Here is an 18,135-nt window from a genome sequence, read left to right as displayed (position 1 = left end):
TGAGATGTAATGGGGGCAGGAGAGGGGGTGACGGTGGGCAGGAAGCATAGATTCATCAGTGTCATTAAGGATGTGTAAGGGTTTTGAAAAGCATACAATAGTATACAAATGCGGGGCAGATATATTCATTCAAACAAATGTCTATTGACAAATTTTCAGGCCAGATAACTTGGAGTAGTGCTTCACAATCTATAATGTGTATAGGAAGCACCTGGAGATCTTGTTAAAGCCTGGATTTCAATTCTGCAGACGGAGATGGGGAGGCCAGTCTGAGGTTCCAAATGTCTAACAAGCTCCCGGGTGATGTTGAGTCTCTAGGTCCATGTACCACTCTTTAAGCAGCAAAAGGTTAGAAAGTTTATGCTGTAACTGGGAGACATACATATATTTCTTTCCTTTGTTTTACTCAATAATATTTCACAAAGTGTTATCCAAATATAAAGAGTTCAGTAGATACTTTAGCATAATAGGCCTTAAAAAATTCGTCAGACAACCTTCCCCATGAAGAACAATAAGCAGATAGGGGAAACAAGTGGAGGGGTAGAATTTACCAATTTGAATATTTCAGCACAGAAACTGCATAAGTTTTTCTGGGAAACTGCGTGGAACATTACAACGGTACTAAATTCTGTACAAATAATCACTGAGCTCTTAGGCTCCTGATTTATTTGTTCTTCAAAGTAAAATTTGAGTTACTTTATGCAGAGTCAGCGAAGTTTATGTTTCCTAATGTCTCTTCCTTTTTGAACTTTTATGTTAAAAGTCTAAAGTAGGAGGAACCAAGCCTGCTGGTGGTGATTTTGGAGAAGTCTTGAATTCGACTGCAAACGCTAGTTCCACCACCACGGAGCCTCTTCCAGAACAGACACAGGAGAGCCTGTGAGATTCCTACCTTTGTTCTGCTACTCACTGCCAGATGCTGCAAGCGAAATCCAAGCACATCTTGTCAACATTCATTGCCATGAATTTCCACCAGATGTGCTTTTGTTGAGCTTTACATATTCCTTTGACCAAATAGTTTGTGGGTTGAACAATGTAAAAATATCTTAACCTCTATTCCTGGGAAACACCCTTTTATGTGCATTTAAGGCCCTTTATTTAGAAAATATCATTATAAAAACATATATAGTACCTGGAGGTCCTCACTAGAATGATCTAAGAAGCTGTGGGTTATCATAATTGCTTTCCTACTTTACAAAATTGCTCTGGATCTGGGATACCAGTTTGATCTTTGTCTTCTATACAATTTTCTTTTTTCCTCTTTGAATCTCTGTGTATTTGATTCCTAGGTAAGACTGTTCTTTAAAATTTTCTGTATCCTGGTTATTAAAAGCTTTGGCAAATTGTTCTTCACCTCCAAGGGAAGAACTACCAGGTACAAAAAATATTTTCAAATAAATATTGTTTTGGTATAAGTTATCTTATATCTTGGGTGTTTGAAGACACCAGACTAAATATTCAATTTATTATAGTTTTGTAAGTGACAGTATGTACAGACAGTAATTCAAAATCCTAGGCGACTTGAGAGTGGAGCCCTCACATCCTTGTTTATCACCATCTGTGACAGTAACCATTTCAGTGTCATGGTCATTATGCGTCATGGTTATTGTGCCACTTATAGCTACTTATTTTGCACCAGATTAAAATTTTAGTTTTGGAATAGATTGTAAGTTAATGTTCTGAATCAAGCATATTGTATTATCAATAGGTTGAAATATGAACACTGTCCTCAAACGTTCAGTTCAAAAGCCTGAAAGATTTTTAGATCTAGGTAGCTGAAAAGTGCTAAAATCAATCACATTAGGGGAAAGATTGTTGTCTTCATTTAATTCATTTAGCAGCATTTACAGTAAGAAGCACACATATGACTAATATAACTTGAAAAAATTTTATACTAAGGGGTTGGTGATAACTCCTGAGGATTTAATGCATTAATAAAAATCAACTCATCATTTTCTACTTACTTGTTTTCAGTGTGTTAGAAATTACAAAATGATACTCTAGATGTTGCCCCCTGCTTTGAAAACTGAGTGTCAGGGTTGAATGAACCAAAGCCTCTGGAAGTATCTGCATGGAGGCCAAGGTACTCTATTAATTCTAATGGCTATTTACTCATCACCATCTTTTCCTTATGCTGTGTATGGTTATGGGCTACAATGTTGCATTTGTTATTTATCAAGTTGTGATTGTTTTATTATTGTTTATGCCAAATGTTAATTGCCAAGCTTGGAGTGACCTAAAGCATTTTTTAAAAGCATGACTAGATTTACTTTGGGATAAATTATCTTATCCAAATCTGAAAAGCTACAAGTGTTGATTGTTATAAAATATTGATAACATGCTGCCATTCTTGATTGCTGGAGCTTTTGTTAGCACTTCAGATGCAACTGAAACTATGCTTTATTACATGTCAAAAGCTTAATAAATTGTGTATATCAGTAGTATAGGTCTCAATATTTATTATGAGACCAGTGGTCTGGAAACAGCTTGTTGTGTTACATAATCAACCAGTATCTATGCTTTAAAAAAAAAAAGGCCGTTTTTTACCATCTGCTTTAAATCACTGCTTCATGGTATCAGACTACCATAAATTACTTACTTGAAAAGGCTTTAAGGCAAAGGTTGTTGAAGCATTGTCCTAGCGGAGTCGACATGTAGAAATTTGTCTTTTTATAGAAATATTGTGGTTACTCAACATAGCTGTTAAATTATTTTTTCAACCAATTAGTCTTTCAGTTGTTTTTATCACATCTTCTTTTCATCACATTGTTTCTTGGATGTCCAGCCCTATTGTTGTCTTTTTAACAAAGCAAAATGGAGAAGATGGCAGTTTCTTTAGTTGAGTGAAATATCCTCAAGTCTCCTTACTTTATGAGAGAAATGATAGAAATAGGGTTGGAAGGTGGGATGGGTGTATGTGGGTATTGGTGATGGTTGTAAAAGAATAAACTGGAGAATCACTTTTCTAGACATCTACCTACACTTAATTTAGAAATGATTTAATCTATTGCAGAGTACTCTGCCTCTTAAAAGCAACAAAACAGTAGAGGGAGGATAAATTTAGAAAAATAAACATCGACTTAGAAATATTATTCCAAGTAGTCTTTGTGGAAGATTAATATTATGAATTCACAGATATTTAAGCAATTTAGAACACAGTAATTACTAAGAACAGCAGAAAGGGGTCCCGGTCATTCTACTGTGTTTTGTGTTTGACACTGGAAAAACATAGCAACAAGAGTGAAATCTCAGATATTTACGGATTCAAGAAGTGTGACAGAAGAAAATAATTCCTGAAATTATCCCCTTCTTACAAAGGAACTCCTTAATTTATGGAGTTTGTGGGAAATAAAGCAAGAATTCTCACACCTATGAGGCCAAAGTAATCAGTGGAAGAGAGGAGAAACCATTGGATTATCCTAGTAGTAACTCAAAATATTGAAATAGAGAAAAAACATGTTGAATTTGGACTCACTACTTCTGGATCTGTTAAGGAAGAGATACTACTATTTTTTTTGTATAGTATTTGAAAACAATAAAAATTCTATAATTTGGGCATGGGTTCTTTTGTATTACCTATCTGCTGAGGAAAGGGGGTAAATCCATTAATTATACAACTTCTCTCCAGACCCTTCATATCCTGGGTATAGAAAGAACCAGGACCAGCTGTATGGACTCAGTGTATCAAACAAAAACGCTACATGCTGACTACAAAAAGACATTTATAAGTGACTATTTGCTGTATTTGTGCCAGAGAGGCTGCATAAGGCCCTATATCAGGATCGCATGTGTTTCTTTATAGCTCTTAAGACCCAGATGAAAAATCAGATTTTTGCCCATAATGGGGAGACGTTTGGCCATTAATTAGTGGCTGTCCCATTGTAATTGGATTAATTACAGAGGCCATATTGGTTTACAGTTAATAATAAAGCATTATCACTTTTAAGTAAACCTACAATCCATAGATTTCAATTTCCACGTTCTGATTGTGAAATAAAAATGAACCAAAATCAAAATGAGCCAAAAGAACTCACTTTTAGTTTGTGAGCCCTGAGAGGGCAGGGCCTGCATGTGCCTATCACCTGCCAGGATTTTACTTAAATAAAACGCTACTTGGTGACTTTCACTTTAACACGCTTCATCTCAGTGTGCTTTCGAGTTTTCCCCTTGGTGTCTAGAATTAATTCTTTTCTCATTTTCCAGTTTGACTCTTCTCTGGTATTCTCTTCTTCCAACTCCTTAAATGCTATTGCCTATCTCCAGTCATCTACACAATCTCCTTAATGATTGTATTCATCTCTATGGTTGAAATGACTGTCTTTACAGTAATACTCATATCTTTCCGGTGTTTCACTAGCCCTATCTTTATTCCAGGTTTTCATGCATGTTTGGGAGGCATGAACTTCTAAATCACCTTCTGGTCACCTCCACCTAGCCACTAATAGCCACTATTTATTGAGCTTTTAGTAGGTGTTGGGCATTTCACACCCATTTCCTTTAATTCCTCACTCAAGGATGTGGTGCTGTCACCATCTGACAGATGAAACCACAGCCAGTAGACATGGAGCCAGAACCTGAATTATGTTTTTATTCACTTGTCATCTGCCATTACTAATATTTTTAAAAAGCATACTAACAATTTGCAAGCTATATGGGAAAAAAGAAGCTTGTGTTTTTAATAAATCAAGAAGGAAAGTGTGGTTCAAGGAATACAGCAGGATCAGAAGTGCCATGATGTTGAAATACTGCCATTAGGGTTATTCTTACAATTGGCACTGACACAGGCAAGGACAGTGTGCAGATTCACTCAGTCCTTTACCCTCTCTCTCATTTGATGATTCTGATGCTTTACCAAAGGCAGAGAACTAGGCACACTTGAAGTCAGTTGATGCAAACTTACTCTTATCCATTGAAAACATCAGGATTTGTCCCCAAATGCATTATCACAGTACTGAAGGAATTTATCATCTGGCTGAGGTAGGACACGAAGATAATACATCCACTGAATTTAAGAGCTGGGATATTAGTAATCCCATTTGTTCTGTAGATGCTGATTTAGTTAAGTTTACAAAACACTTCCTTAAATTTAAGACAGAGGCTATGGGCTTCCCTGGTGGTGCAGTGGTTGAGAGTCCGCCTGCCGATGCAGGGGACACGGGTTCGTGCCCCGGTCCGGGAAGATCCCACATGCCGCCGAGCGGCTGGGCCCGTTAGCCATGGCCGCTGAGCCTGAGCGTCCGGAGCCCGTGCTCCGCAACGGGAGAGGCCACAACACTGAGAGGCCCGCGTACCGCAAAAAAAAAAAAAAAAAAGACAGAGGCTAATAACTTGGTTTTTACGTGAGGAAACCAAATCAGCAACATTAAATTGGCTTGCCTGCGATCAGGACTGGAGGTCGAACTAGAACTAGGAACACTGGTCAACACTCTTTACAATTTACCACACTTTTTCCTGAAGAGAAACAGAAGTAGCAAAAGCCATAAAAAATAATGCAAACATATCTTCGGCAAGACTTCATTAATGGTCAAGGGAAAGAAACGGTTTATGTACCAAAAGGGAGAACTCACCTGGAGTAGAATTTATCTTAAGCTCTCTGCCGAATTTAAGGACTGCCGAACAGGTGGCTAGTAATAAGTTGTGTGTGATTCATACAGTCATGCACCATTCTAAGGTTAGTGCACTTCTAGGGTTCTGTCTGCTGTCTACGCAGTTGATGAGAACATCAGAGTTTTAAAATCCACAGTCAAAAGCATTATTGGGAATTCCCTGGTGGTCCAGTGGTTAGGACTCTGCGCTTTCACTGCTGAGGGCATGGGTTCAATCCCTGCTCAGGGAACTAAGATCCCGCAAGCTGCGCAGCGCAGCCAAAAAAAAAAAAAAAAAAGTCTCAGTCAAAAGCATTATTAAAATAGGGGCTGTGGTCATACATAAAAATTCCTTCCGTCCAAGTACTTGTAAATTAGCTGGAAAAGTGCTTGCTACCTCCCTCCAGGTAACTACGCATTAATATAAAAATGCTGGGTAGAAGTTGGGTGGACAGCTTAATTCATAAACACTTCAAGCATGGAGTTAGGCTCGGTTTTGAAGGTGGGCAAATTCTGGCAATTAACTTGGGGCGGGTAGGGAGAAAAGCATAAGTGAGGGTGGGCCTCTGGTGGTGTATGTTTTGGCATTACGAAATTCCTTAATGCCCTAGAAGGGATTGTAGCTAAGAGGTGACCAAAAATGTCTCAAGTTAATATTTTTGTAACGAAATTTAGATCCGGGATTTCACAAATGTTTGAGCCCTACCATGTGCCCGCTGTCAGGTATTCAAAAGCAAAACTCCTGCCCTCAGAGTTTACAAATCGAGAGAGCAGACGCTAAACAAAATTACTACTAAGTAAACTACGTGGCATATTGTCTGGGATTCCAATTCTAAATAAGATAGTCAAGGAGAACCTCGCATTTGAGCAAAGGCCTGAAGAGCGGTGGCGACCAGAGAGAGCCTTGGGGCCATCTGGGGCAGACACGCAGGCGGCGGGGCCAGCAAGAGTCGCATTACCAGAATTTACAGCAGTACAGGCCCAAAGGGCACCCGCGAGGGCGAAATTGCTCCGAGTCAAAACCCTTTCCATGCAAAACTTAGCGCGTCGCTGCTAGTAGGGGACTTGAGCCACCAAGGATTTAGTCCCCCAATTTTACCTTAAGTCTCTCTCACACCACACTTCTCCCTTTCACCGATTAGGCCACGCCCACCACCCCACAGTGCTCCGCAAGTGGGCGGACCTCTCATTGCTCCGCCCCGTGACCCGCACGTTCGCGGAGAAGCCAAAGGTCAGAGGTTGTGGAGCCGTCATGGCGGCGCTGTGCCGGACCCGTGCCGTGACGGCCGACAGTCATTTTCTGCGAGTGCTTGTCTTCTTTCGGCCCTGTCGAGACGCAGGCACTGAAAGTGGCTCCGGAAGCGAGAGTTCTGATTCCACGGAGCCTAGGCCGCGCCTAGGCGGCTTCGCGAGCTCTTTGAAGCGGCACTCAGAGCTGCAGCGGAAGGCGGAGCTCGGACGGATGAGGGTGAGTTGTGGGCGCTAAGCCAGCGACGCGTTGGCGGGCGGGGCCCGCCGTTGTGGGTGGAGCCGGGAGCCGGGATGGAGCCCGGCGTAGAGGGTGGGCCCGGCAAGGTGGGGACGGGGCCCGGCGTAGGGAGTAGAGTGGGGGGGCCGCGGTGTGGCTTGTCCCACCTGCTGGCCACTTAGAACAGAGCGTGTGGTGGTGTTTTTCCTCCGTTTGTTGTACTTTTGTACAGCATTTACATGCTGGGCGTGCGCTGCCCACACTCCTTTGCATGCGTCTTCCTCGGGCGAGTGCTGGAAGGGAAACCAGCAGCGAGGGTTGCCAGTGACGCGCCTAGGGCGACTCTTGGGACTCCGAGTAAAGTTGGACTCACACTGGGAGAGGCAGGGCCCTTTGCTCCTCTTGTTTCTACCCAGTAGCTGCAGTGTGGACCTTAGTGTCTGGCGTACCAGGCTCATAAATATTTCTTAATTCAGTGGAGAGGTGAATCAGAATTACTGTCACTATGAACTTGAGCAAGTAATGTAACCTGTCAATGCTTCACTTTCCTTCCCTGTAAATGACCTTTTCCTTTTTTAAATCCATCTGTCCGAGGCAATAATTTTGTAAAATGCGATAAAATTACTAGATAAATAAAATGGAAGAAATAGACGTAAATACAAGTCAGATTTTTTGAGTCAGTGGACATGAAATTGGATGTCTGGTAGTATTAAACTGTATAAAAATAAATTGTATCAATTTCTGTACTCACCGCCTTGGGAACCAGTACCAAACAGTTTACCGATGGGTAGTGTCGTGGGTTATAGAAAACTGCCCAGCATCTAGCACAGTGCTTGACTCTTAGTGGGCACTCCGTAAGTGTTTGCCCAGTGCGTGAATGAATGAGTAGAACAGAAAGTGCACATTTGAACTTCAGGACAATCTGAGCAGTCTTTGAATTGAGATCTTTGTGTGACTGCTCACAAACGGTTGTATAAGTGAGGATAGGACAGGCTTGAGCATGTGAGTTAAATGTGCTACTCCAGAGTAATAACTGAGCAAAAACAATTGTCAGAGTAATAAGAAAACTGAAGGTACCACATTAGTTTTATTTTAGTGTTTATTGGAAGTTTTCAGTACTTTTGTGACATATTTATGATGAGGAATATGAGTAGTTGTTAGGTATTGATGTAAAGATTCAACTTTGTGAAAAATCTTTCACTTCACTCTTTGAAGTTTCTGGAACTATGTAATTGAAGAGTATCCTGAGATTACAAGATGAATAAAGTTCGTCTTTATTGTGTGATCAGGATTTTTGAAAAAAAATTGTAAAGTATAAAAATAGTATTGCAAAAGGAGCATGTAAATAGCACTGAAGGTTACTATGGGAAATATAAAAGCCCCCTTTTTCTTTCCCTCACTTTCTCAAAGCTGGAAGGTGTATTTTTATAAATGCATACTGCTAGAGGTTTTATGTATGCATATATGAATATAAGCTAATTATATATATATATATATATTTAGAATGTACAAGTTTTGAACTACATTATTAATGTTTAAGAATGTAAGCTCTGGATTCAGACAGACTTGGTTTGAATTCTAATTTTTCTGTCATTTACTGGCTGTGTTTCCTTGGAAGGTTACTTGATATCCGTATATCTTCTTTTCCTTTTTTTATAAAAGGAAAACCTGTCATGGGATTATTATGAGATTAAATGAATTCATTATTTAAACACTTAGCACAAGTACCTGATAATAAGCACTCAGTATATTTTCATTGCTGCTGCTGAAAATTGCTATTCTCACTTAAGTATAACTTTGAATATTTTTCCTTATCATTATATATGTGTAGTGTAGTATACTTACTGCTGTCCCCAGGTATCCATGGGGGTTTGGTGCCAGGACCCTCTGCCATACCAAAATCCCTGGATGCTCAAGTCCCTTATATAAATGGTGCAGGTAACCCTCTGTGGCTCCCGCATCCTTGAATACAGAGGTCTCACTGTATATCTCATTGAAAAAATACTTGTTTGGTATTCCATGGTGCGGATATAGCATTATTTTTTTAACCAGGCCTTCACTAATGAGCTTCTAGGTTGTTTCTGGGGGGTATTTTCCCCCTTAATACAGACAGTGGTACAGTGAGCATTTACATTTTTTTTGCTTATTTATGGGATATATACTAGGTCAACGTGTACACACAATTTGAGTTTTGATACATACAGACTGCACACTTCCACTTACAGTGCATGACAGTGCCTGTTTCCTCACCCACTTATACATGTGGGGTATTATAAGTGGATTTTCTTGGTAGTGGACAGTCAAAACAGAATACAAAAATTGGGAACTGGAGTTGTTTATCTCTCACCTCTGATACCAGTTTGTAATTTTTATCAAAATAACTGCATGTTCACATTTTTTGACTTAATAAGTAAATGCTATCAATTTGAGCTCATAAAATACACTTATACCAACAAAATACTACACTTAATGTTATATATATTGGGGTTCTATGAAGATTTAATTTGTAACATGGTTTCTGCTTTAAAAAATGTTTTTAGAAGGTAAACAGTTTGCTGTTCCCTAAACAAAGCACTATTTCTTTACCTTTGCTCTTTCTCCTAGAATTAGCTTCCCTGCCTGCAAATTCCATAGTAAAAATCACCTCTTCTTTTAGGCCTTTGTCATTTCACCAACCAGGTGAAACTCCTTCTGAATGTCTTGGGGCTTTGTTTTATGCTACCTTTATTTTACACACACAACTCTTAAGTTATATTAGAGCCATTTGTGAACTTGTTTTATCCCGTCTCCTAGATTGTAATTCTTGAAGGTCGGGGTAGTTTTTTATTTACCCTTTTCATTCCTTCCATAATGCCTTACACATAAGTAGGGATTTAATATATATTTGTTGATATGAATTGGAATAAGATTTACACAGTTTGATGTCTGAATAACTATAAATGAGAAATAACATCTCGTGTTATTGGATTAAAATGTATATATACATAGGAATGGAAGTTGACATCCTACCCATTGGTTTAATTCTTACTCTCAAAGTGCAGACATGTATCTATATGTGCACCTCAGAAATAAGTGATATTCAGTAAGAGCCAAGCAAGTTATCCTTACAAGGGACTCCCCCCACCCCCAGGCAGGAATTTAATCAAGGACAGTTAAAGGAATCTCAAGTTTAAATGACCTGAAAGGCCATTTACTCATCCATGCTCACTTATCCATTATCTTTTCCTTGATTCATTAGCTTTAAGATTGGTTTCTGCATGTATCTCTTTAAGTGTTTTTTTTGTTTGTTTGTTTATTTTTTTTTTACGATGGGAGCAAGTCCTTTTCATTTTTGTAACCAACATAACACATACTTATGAATACAGGACATGGTAAATGTTTGCTAAATACATTTTTAAAGTCAAATACCTTTTTTCTTTTCTTTCTTTTTTTTTTTTTTTTTTTTTTACTATTTTAAAAACTTTAACCCTTTTATTTTACACACACAACTCTTAAGTCACTTAGACAATAGAGATTTGTAGAACCTGTTAAGCCGATGGGGAGCTATGGTATAGTGAAAGATCCACCTTATAGCCACAGGGTGGCAATAGTTGAGCAAAGAATTGGTTTTCTGCTTTATGAATATTACTGTTTCTTAACAGTAGAGGGGGGCATATTACTTTTCAGCACATTGAAAAAGTGGTTTGCAAGAGTTTATGAGGCTACACAGAATGTTTTATTTTTTTAAGATGGAGAATAACATTTTATTGTTTTAGCTTATTTATGAAGAATACTGATATTATACTTTATAGTTTCATTTTAGCAATATATTAGAGTTTATGTAAATATTTTTAAATGTTATTTTTTACTTTTTCATGAACATTTCTTATCGGCACTTTTTATTTCAAAATGCTGGAATATTCCAGAAGATAGAATATTTAAATCAGCTATTTTGTCCTTTCAGAATACTGGGAAAATCCAAAAAATAGCTTAATTAAAGGATTTGTTTCAATTCTCTTATTTTTAGTATAAGTTTTAAATCTTCTAAATTCATAAAATAGCAGTATTATACAGCTTTATTTAACCCTTTGTTTTCTCACTAGTTTTATATTGACAACTTTAAAGATTACACAAATATTTTAAAAACTAATATGTAAAGGAATGATGAAAAATATTTCTGGTTTTAACCATGGTGCTCCCTAGTTTTTACATTAGAGAATTTTAGGAGAGTTATCTCTAACTAATAAATAAAACCTTCTGAACTGTCTAGTTCCACATTCTAGTAGAGTCTAACATTTTCAAAGCAGGTTTAGAGGAAATGACCAGCTAATATAAAAACAATGAAAGAGTGTATTGAGGTAGATATAAATCTCTAGGGAAAATAGGTTTTTTTATCAACAGCTATAATATACCTATAAATAATACTATACATTTCCTACAAAGAAAAGATGAATATATTCTGTATGTATTTTGTTTTGTGGGTGGTCATATGCTCTGATCATACGCAATCAGACTCTTAGGACTTCTCAAGTCAGCATTAGCTTTCACTAGTTGAATATCTTTCTTAACTCTTATTTTTGCTCAGGCATCTCACTCCCTTCTTTTAATGTGTTTGGATTTTGCTTTATTTTGTTTTTTCTTTTAAAGGTTATATTAAGATTTTCTCTTTTGATTAGTTTTTCTAATGTGATTACAACTCTTAAGTTTGTTTTTATCTATAGGTATTAAATAACATAGGAAATAAAGGAAACTATCACATTTGAGTGGAACCTGGTTTGTAGGGATTCGGGCCTGCACCTGGTAAAATGCCTAGTCGGTCAATAGTCTGGGACATGTGAGATACCTCCCCTACCCCGAAGACAGAAGCAGTCCCTGCTGTCATGGCAGCTTTGTTCTTGAACCCACTGGAAAGGTGAGCAGGAGTGGCTGGGGAAAGAGGTTGACTGACCTCCACATGACTAGTTATCTTATCCCTTGATTATTAAGATTCTTTTCTGCAGAAGAAATGATTCACATTTATTTTCTCACTCTGTGTCCATTCTATCTTCCTATCTCTTTCCCAGACCTTCTTGTTATCTATTTCCTAGTCATGTTCCTGCTAAATCCCTGACCATCCAGCAAAATCATTAGTCACTTCACACAAATCAATATAGATCCCACCTTAGGCCACCTCTCTTTCCAGGCAAAACGATCATTCAGGTGTACGCTCAAAGTCCTTTACTGCTGTCGTTCAAAGGTACTCTAGCTCTGCACTACACTTCACCTAGGGAGGTCTGTCAGAGTCTCATTCTACGTGTATATACTGCCACTGCCACATCTGCTGGGTTGTAAAACTCAAGTAGTAGAAGAGCTTACCTGATAGCCTAGACCTTTTGCAGAGCCTTGTATTGTTCTGGGCACCACTCAAAACGGGCAGCTTTTTGGGTTACTTGGTAAAAGAGTTGAAGAAGCATGCCCAAATGAGGTATTTGTTGCCTACAAAATTCAAAGAGACCCACTAGGCATTGAGCTTCTTTCTTAGTGGTAAGAAAGGGTATGTTGACGTAGCCCAGACCATTGGCTCCCTAGGAATTTCACTAAGGCCCAGTATTTTTGTGGGATTTATTTCCTACCCACTGGCATATATGTGTCTTACCATGTGTCAGGAGGAGTTCCAGCTTTCTGCTTCCAGGTCTAATCAGCATATGAAATGGAGCAGCATGCTGTCCAGTGGAATGGAGTGGCAATCAAAGTCTTAGTAGACTAGATTGTGGCATAGAGCTAGAGAATTAATGTAACCTGGAGGTATATAGTCTTCACTAGCAGGTCTAGAAAAAGAAAGCATTTGTTAGATAATTATTGCATACCAGGTGCTGGAGGATATTTGATTTGCTCCAGCCATGAAATGACATCTGGAATAGCTGAAATTGGAGTTACCACTTGATTAAATTTATGATAATAAATTGTCATTTTTTAAGACCTGTCTGTTTTCTTCAGGGCCTCGTGGGCAAGTTGAATGGGCGTGTGGTAGGAATCACCACCGTGCATCTTCCAGGTCCTTGATAGTGGCACTAATCGCTGCAGTGCCTGTAGGAATGTGGTATTGCCTTTGATTTACTTGTTTGGTAGGTAGGGGAAATTCAACTACCTACCAAACAAATTCATCTTTTACTTGGCCTTCTGTACCTTAATAGCCTTCATTCCACAGATCAAGAAACCAGTGTGGGGATCCTGTCGGTTGCTGAGTGTACCCATTACAGTTTTGCATTCTGGAACTAGGGAGAGAACTATAGAGCAGGTTCATGGGATAGAGCTGAGCTAAAACTCCATTTATCACGTGATCTCTATAAGCCCCTGTTCTGACTGGCATTGAGTTGGTTCTTGAAGAGTTAGCATCAGTTCAGATAATCCCTGAAAGGTCTGATGATTTCTCCTTCCTCAATGAACAGTCATTCTGGCAAATAGCCACAGCTCCTTTTGGGAAAGCTAGAAGGAAGATGGGTGATATAAATTTTTGCTTTTGTAGCAGGATCTTTCCTCAAGGGGACACAAACCTCCTCTTCATTCAGAAGGCTTGGTGTCTGAGAATTGCTTCAACTTTGGGAATTGGTTGAGGGGCTTTGATATTCATATGTGGTATTCAAGTCAGACTGCTGTTCTCTAGAACTAGAGTTTTCCCATCTATTTTATTTCTAAGGACACCATAACCAACCAGCCAACACCAAAGAGCTCTACAGGTCAGATTAGTTGGATTGCTGTTAGGCTCTGCTGCATTATGATAACGGTGCCCACCATGTTGTTGGCTAGTAAGTGCTGGCTTGACTCCTGCCACATTATCTCCACTGAATTCAGGGAGCTCTTGTTGGCAGCAGGTCTCACTGTCAGTCCTGGCCTACAGAGAATCACTACCACACAGCTTTCAGGAATGCTGGTGCTCCCTTCACACAGGTATTTCTCTTAGCCTTGGTGAAAGTGAGTATCTTATAGATCCTCTTGGGGGCCCTAGTAAGGAGTGGTGAACAGATCATAAACAGTAAATCCACTCCAGCATTCTATTCACTTCAAGCCTTTGGATACCTTTCTTTGTGGCATACTGAGGAAGTTCTGGTATTTCAGCTTCATCTAGTATAGCCTATCACTCTCAGCCATTTAAGCTAATATATTGTATCTGAATCTCTGCTTAGTGAGCCTATATTGGTAAATTTGGCTCAAGGCAACACTGTCTTCCTCTCACCCTGATCCAGTACCCTTAGGATCCATTCCCACATATATCCTCAGTTTCTTTTGATATAAATTAGCAAAATCATGCAAATCATTCTGGTTATCCAGCCTCCTCTTGTAACTATATTTCTCCCTATCCGGCATAATTATTCTCCTGCTACTATGATATACCTCTATTATAAAGGTTTCTAAACTTTTTTGATAATGCCCCTTCATTAAGAAATTTTTGAACATATGTTCCAATATTTATTTATTTCATTTATTTATTTTTGGCTTTGTTGGGTCTTCGTTGCTGTGTGCAGGCTTTCTCTAGTTGCAGCGAGCGGGGGCTTCTCTTCGTTGCGGTACACGGGCTTCTCGTTACGGTGGCTTCTCTTGTTGCGGAGCACGGGCTCTAGGCACGTGGGCTTCAGTAGTTGTGGCACGCGGGCTTCAGTAGTTATGGCTCGCGGGCTCTAGAGCGCAGGCTCAGTAGCTGTGGCGCATGGGCTTAGTTGCTCCGCGGCATGTGGGAATCTTCCCAGACCAGGGCTCGAACCCGTGTGCCCTGCATCGGCAGGTGGATTCTCAACCACTGTGCCACCAGGGAAGCCCCAATATTTACTTTAAAAAGATTTATGGGGCTTCCCTGGTGGCGCAGTGGTTGAGAATCCGCCTGCTGATGCAGGGGACACGGGTTCGTGCCCCGGTCCGGGAAGATACCACATGCCGTGGAGCAGCTAGGCCCGTGAGCCATGGCCGCTGAGCCTGCGCGTCTGGAGCCTGTGCTCCGCAACGGGAGAGGCCACAACAGTGAGAGGCCTGCGTACCGCCAAAAAAAAAAAAAAAAAGATTTATCTACTACAGTACTATTTATTATACACATTTTAAAGCATTCACAAGAAACAACAGTTTAAAGGGTTAAGTAAAAAAAATCACTAGAAGTTCCAGAAGTTTCTTCTTTTGTTCTCTGGGTTATCATGGAGATAACTGTTCTTTCATATTACTTGCCTTCTTTCCTTCAGCCTGCTCTCTAGGTTTGTATTCCTTGGTCCCAAGTCTCCTAAATCTTTCTGTGCACAGTCTCCCTTTAAGCTTCTCACAAGTGTTTCTTGCTTTCTTCCTCAATTTCTCTTGATAACACTACTTCTCAGATGGGTTTGAGAAGAAAAGGAGTCATTTTGGTTCTTGCTTCTCTACCATTTCAGACCACTGTTGTGTTAGAAATATTTAAGGAAAGGTTCCTTGATAGAAATCTTCTCAATTCTTTGAGTTTTTTTCTTCAGCATTTGACTCACAGCTTTTCTCTTTTCCCCTTCTTACTTGCCATCTTCATGGACTTCAGCATGTACATCGATGACTTTGCTAACACTTGGGCAACAGAGATGCACATCGTATTCTAAGTATCATATTCTTTTTGTTTGTTTGTTTTGTTTTGTTTTTTTGTGGTACGCGGGCCTCTCCCTGTTGTGGCCTCTCTCGTTGTGGAGCACAGGCTCCAGACGTGCAGGCTCAGCGGCCATGGCTCACGGGCCCAGCCACTCCGCGGCATGTGGGATCTTCCCGGACCGGGGCACGAACCCGAGTCCCCTGCATCGGCAGGCAGACTCTCAACCACCGCGCCACCAGGGAAGCCCTACGTATCATATTCTTAGACCTTCATTTCTACTTTCTTTTACTTGCAGATATACCATAATTTGTATGTATACAAATTCATTATCACTTGGAGCGATATCTTCAAGTTCTCAAACTCCTGAGCCCTCTTGGACCACAGTTTTACGCTCTTCACCTTCTCCATTTCCGGAATCCCACCTTTATCTACTAGTCTATCAGCTTTTTCTCTGGGTCTACCTTTCTTCATACTCAGTCTGGAACTACTTGGCAGCCGTTCTTAGGATCTCACTCCCTTAATCTTTTGTCTTGCCTTCTATCCTAGATCTCCCTAAATGCAACTGACATCGCTCCTATACCTGGCCTGCCGTGTGCTCCTAGGTCTGCTGAGTGCAGGGTTTTTCAGTCTGGGCACTGGTGACACTTCGGACCAGATAATTCTTTGCTGTGGGAGCTGCCCTGTGCATTGTAGAGTGTTTAACAGCATCCCCGGCCCCTACCCAGTGCCTTCCAGTAACATCCCCAGTCATGGGGATCAAACATGTGTTCAGGCATTGACAGATGTCCCCGGGGCAGAGGGGGGACTTGGGGGGTGGGGAGAGGGAGGGCAGGCAAAATTGTTCTGTTTGAAAACTACTAGGATTATCCATAAAACTTGATGGTGACTGGGTCTATAAGAAATTGATTAATTTTTTGTTTAAAGCTACATTTTAGGAGGTGTTTGCCCTGTCAGAGGCACAGTTTGAGAGCTTTACATATAGTCATGTGTTTATTTAATCCTCACAACAACCCTGTAAAATAGGTATAATTATTTTTTTTATTTTTATTTTTTCCGGTATGCGGGCCTCTCACTGCTGTGGCCCCTCCCGCCGCGGAGCACAGGCTCCGGACGCACAGGCCCAGCGGCCATGGCTCACGGGCCCAGCCGCTCCGCGGCATATGGGATCCCCCAGACCGGGGCACGAACCCGTATCCCCTGCATCGGCAGGCGGACTCCCAACCACTGCGCCACCAGGGAGGCCCTAGGTATAATTATTAACCCCATTTTATAGGTGAGTAAACAGCAGCACAGAGAGTCTAAGTGCATTGCCCCAACCACAGAGCTGGTAAGTGGTACCGCCAGGATGTGAACCATGTGGTCTGACTTCAGAGCCTTTAGGAGCCCGCCCTCCTACTCCAGGCCTTACTAATTGCTCTGTGACCTGTCATTTCGATTCTTTGCTTTCCTGATGGGCTAAGTTACCTATTGCTGAATAACCAACCCTCCTAACTTATTTCTCTAGACAATTTATTCAATTATTATTGTGTTTTTTAGAGAAGAGAAGAAAAGTTTATTGTATTTATCTTGCCAGGGCAATAAATGCCTTATTATTAGGTATTGTGCACTTGGCCTTTTTGCCAGGTGTTCTGTGCTTGACAGAAAATTGCCTTCCCTGCCTGTATTCCTTTAATTATTCCCTTTGTTTTCAGGCTCTCTTCTCATTCCAGCTTTCTATAATTCCTGGCCTAATGGAGTCCAGCACCTTTATGGGATTCTTCAGAATAGATTGACTTATTTTCATACTGCATGTGTTTTTAGCTGCAGTTTCCTTCACTCTGCTTCACTAGTTACCACCCTTCTACCTGTTTTCAATCCACTAAAAAGTTGTTGAAATCTCTTATATACTTTTTGTCTCCATTTTCTTCTCTTTAATACTGAGGGTTTGTAATTTTTTCATTCATTCTTTTACCCTCATTGAATGAAATTTCAGGAGGGGGAGAGAGATGTAAGTGCTCACTGTGCCATTTTGAGCCACTAATCCATTAATTTTACTAAAAGAGCATTGTTATGAGCATAACATTTACTGGTTAGGGTTGAGGAAACTGAAGTTGTTGCAGCACAGTTAACAGAAGGGAGTCTTGTTTTTTGTAATAAGCATTTATTTCATTCTGATATCTTTTTTTAACATCTTTATTGGAGTATAAAGCTTTACGATGCTTTATAAAGCTTGGGGAGGGGGAGAGATGGGGAGGGGGAAGATAAGCGGGAACGAAGTGGGAGAGTGGCATGGACATATATACACTACCAAATGTAAACTGGATAGCTAGTGGGAAGCAGCCGCATAGCACAGGGAGATCAGCTCGGTGCTTTGTGACCACCTAGAGGGGTGGGATATGGGGAATGGGAGGGAGATGCAAGAGGGAGGAGATATGGGGATATATGTATATGTATAGCTGAATCACTTTGTTATAAAGCAGAAACTAACACACCATTGTAAAGCTCGTAAAGCTTTACATGTGGGCTTTCTCTAGTTGTGGCCAGCAGGGGCTACT

The 18,135-nt window shown here is 40.3% G+C and overlaps 2 protein-coding genes across 6 annotated transcripts in view; both read left to right on the top strand.

The window, feature by feature from the left end:
- Positions 1-3,494, top strand: part of TPD52 (tumor protein D52) — a 116,719-nt gene extending 113,225 nt beyond the window's left edge. For all 4 annotated transcript variants that reach the window (XM_060116114.1, XM_060116113.1, XM_060116112.1 and 1 more), the window contains one exon: positions 764-3,494. In XM_060116114.1, coding sequence (XP_059972097.1) covers positions 764-883 — 120 coding nt within the window. In that variant the 3' untranslated portion in view covers positions 884-3,494. The remainder of the gene's footprint in view (positions 1-763) is intronic.
- Positions 3,495-6,809: 3,315 nt separating this feature from the next.
- The window catches only part of MRPS28 (mitochondrial ribosomal protein S28), a 100,907-nt gene continuing 89,581 nt past the window's right edge, over positions 6,810-18,135 (top strand). For both annotated transcript variants that reach the window (XM_060116115.1, XM_060116116.1), the window contains exon 1: positions 6,810-7,053. In XM_060116115.1, coding sequence (XP_059972098.1) covers positions 6,838-7,053 — 216 coding nt within the window. In that variant the 5' untranslated portion in view covers positions 6,810-6,837. The remainder of the gene's footprint in view (positions 7,054-18,135) is intronic.

The sequence above is a fragment of the Mesoplodon densirostris genome, chromosome 13 (genome assembly GCF_025265405.1).
Source record: "Mesoplodon densirostris isolate mMesDen1 chromosome 13, mMesDen1 primary haplotype, whole genome shotgun sequence".
In the NCBI taxonomy this organism is placed as follows: domain Eukaryota; kingdom Metazoa; phylum Chordata; class Mammalia; order Artiodactyla; family Ziphiidae; genus Mesoplodon; species Mesoplodon densirostris.
Note: the sequence above shows the minus strand (reverse complement) of the source record. Positions and strands in the feature narration are given on the sequence as shown.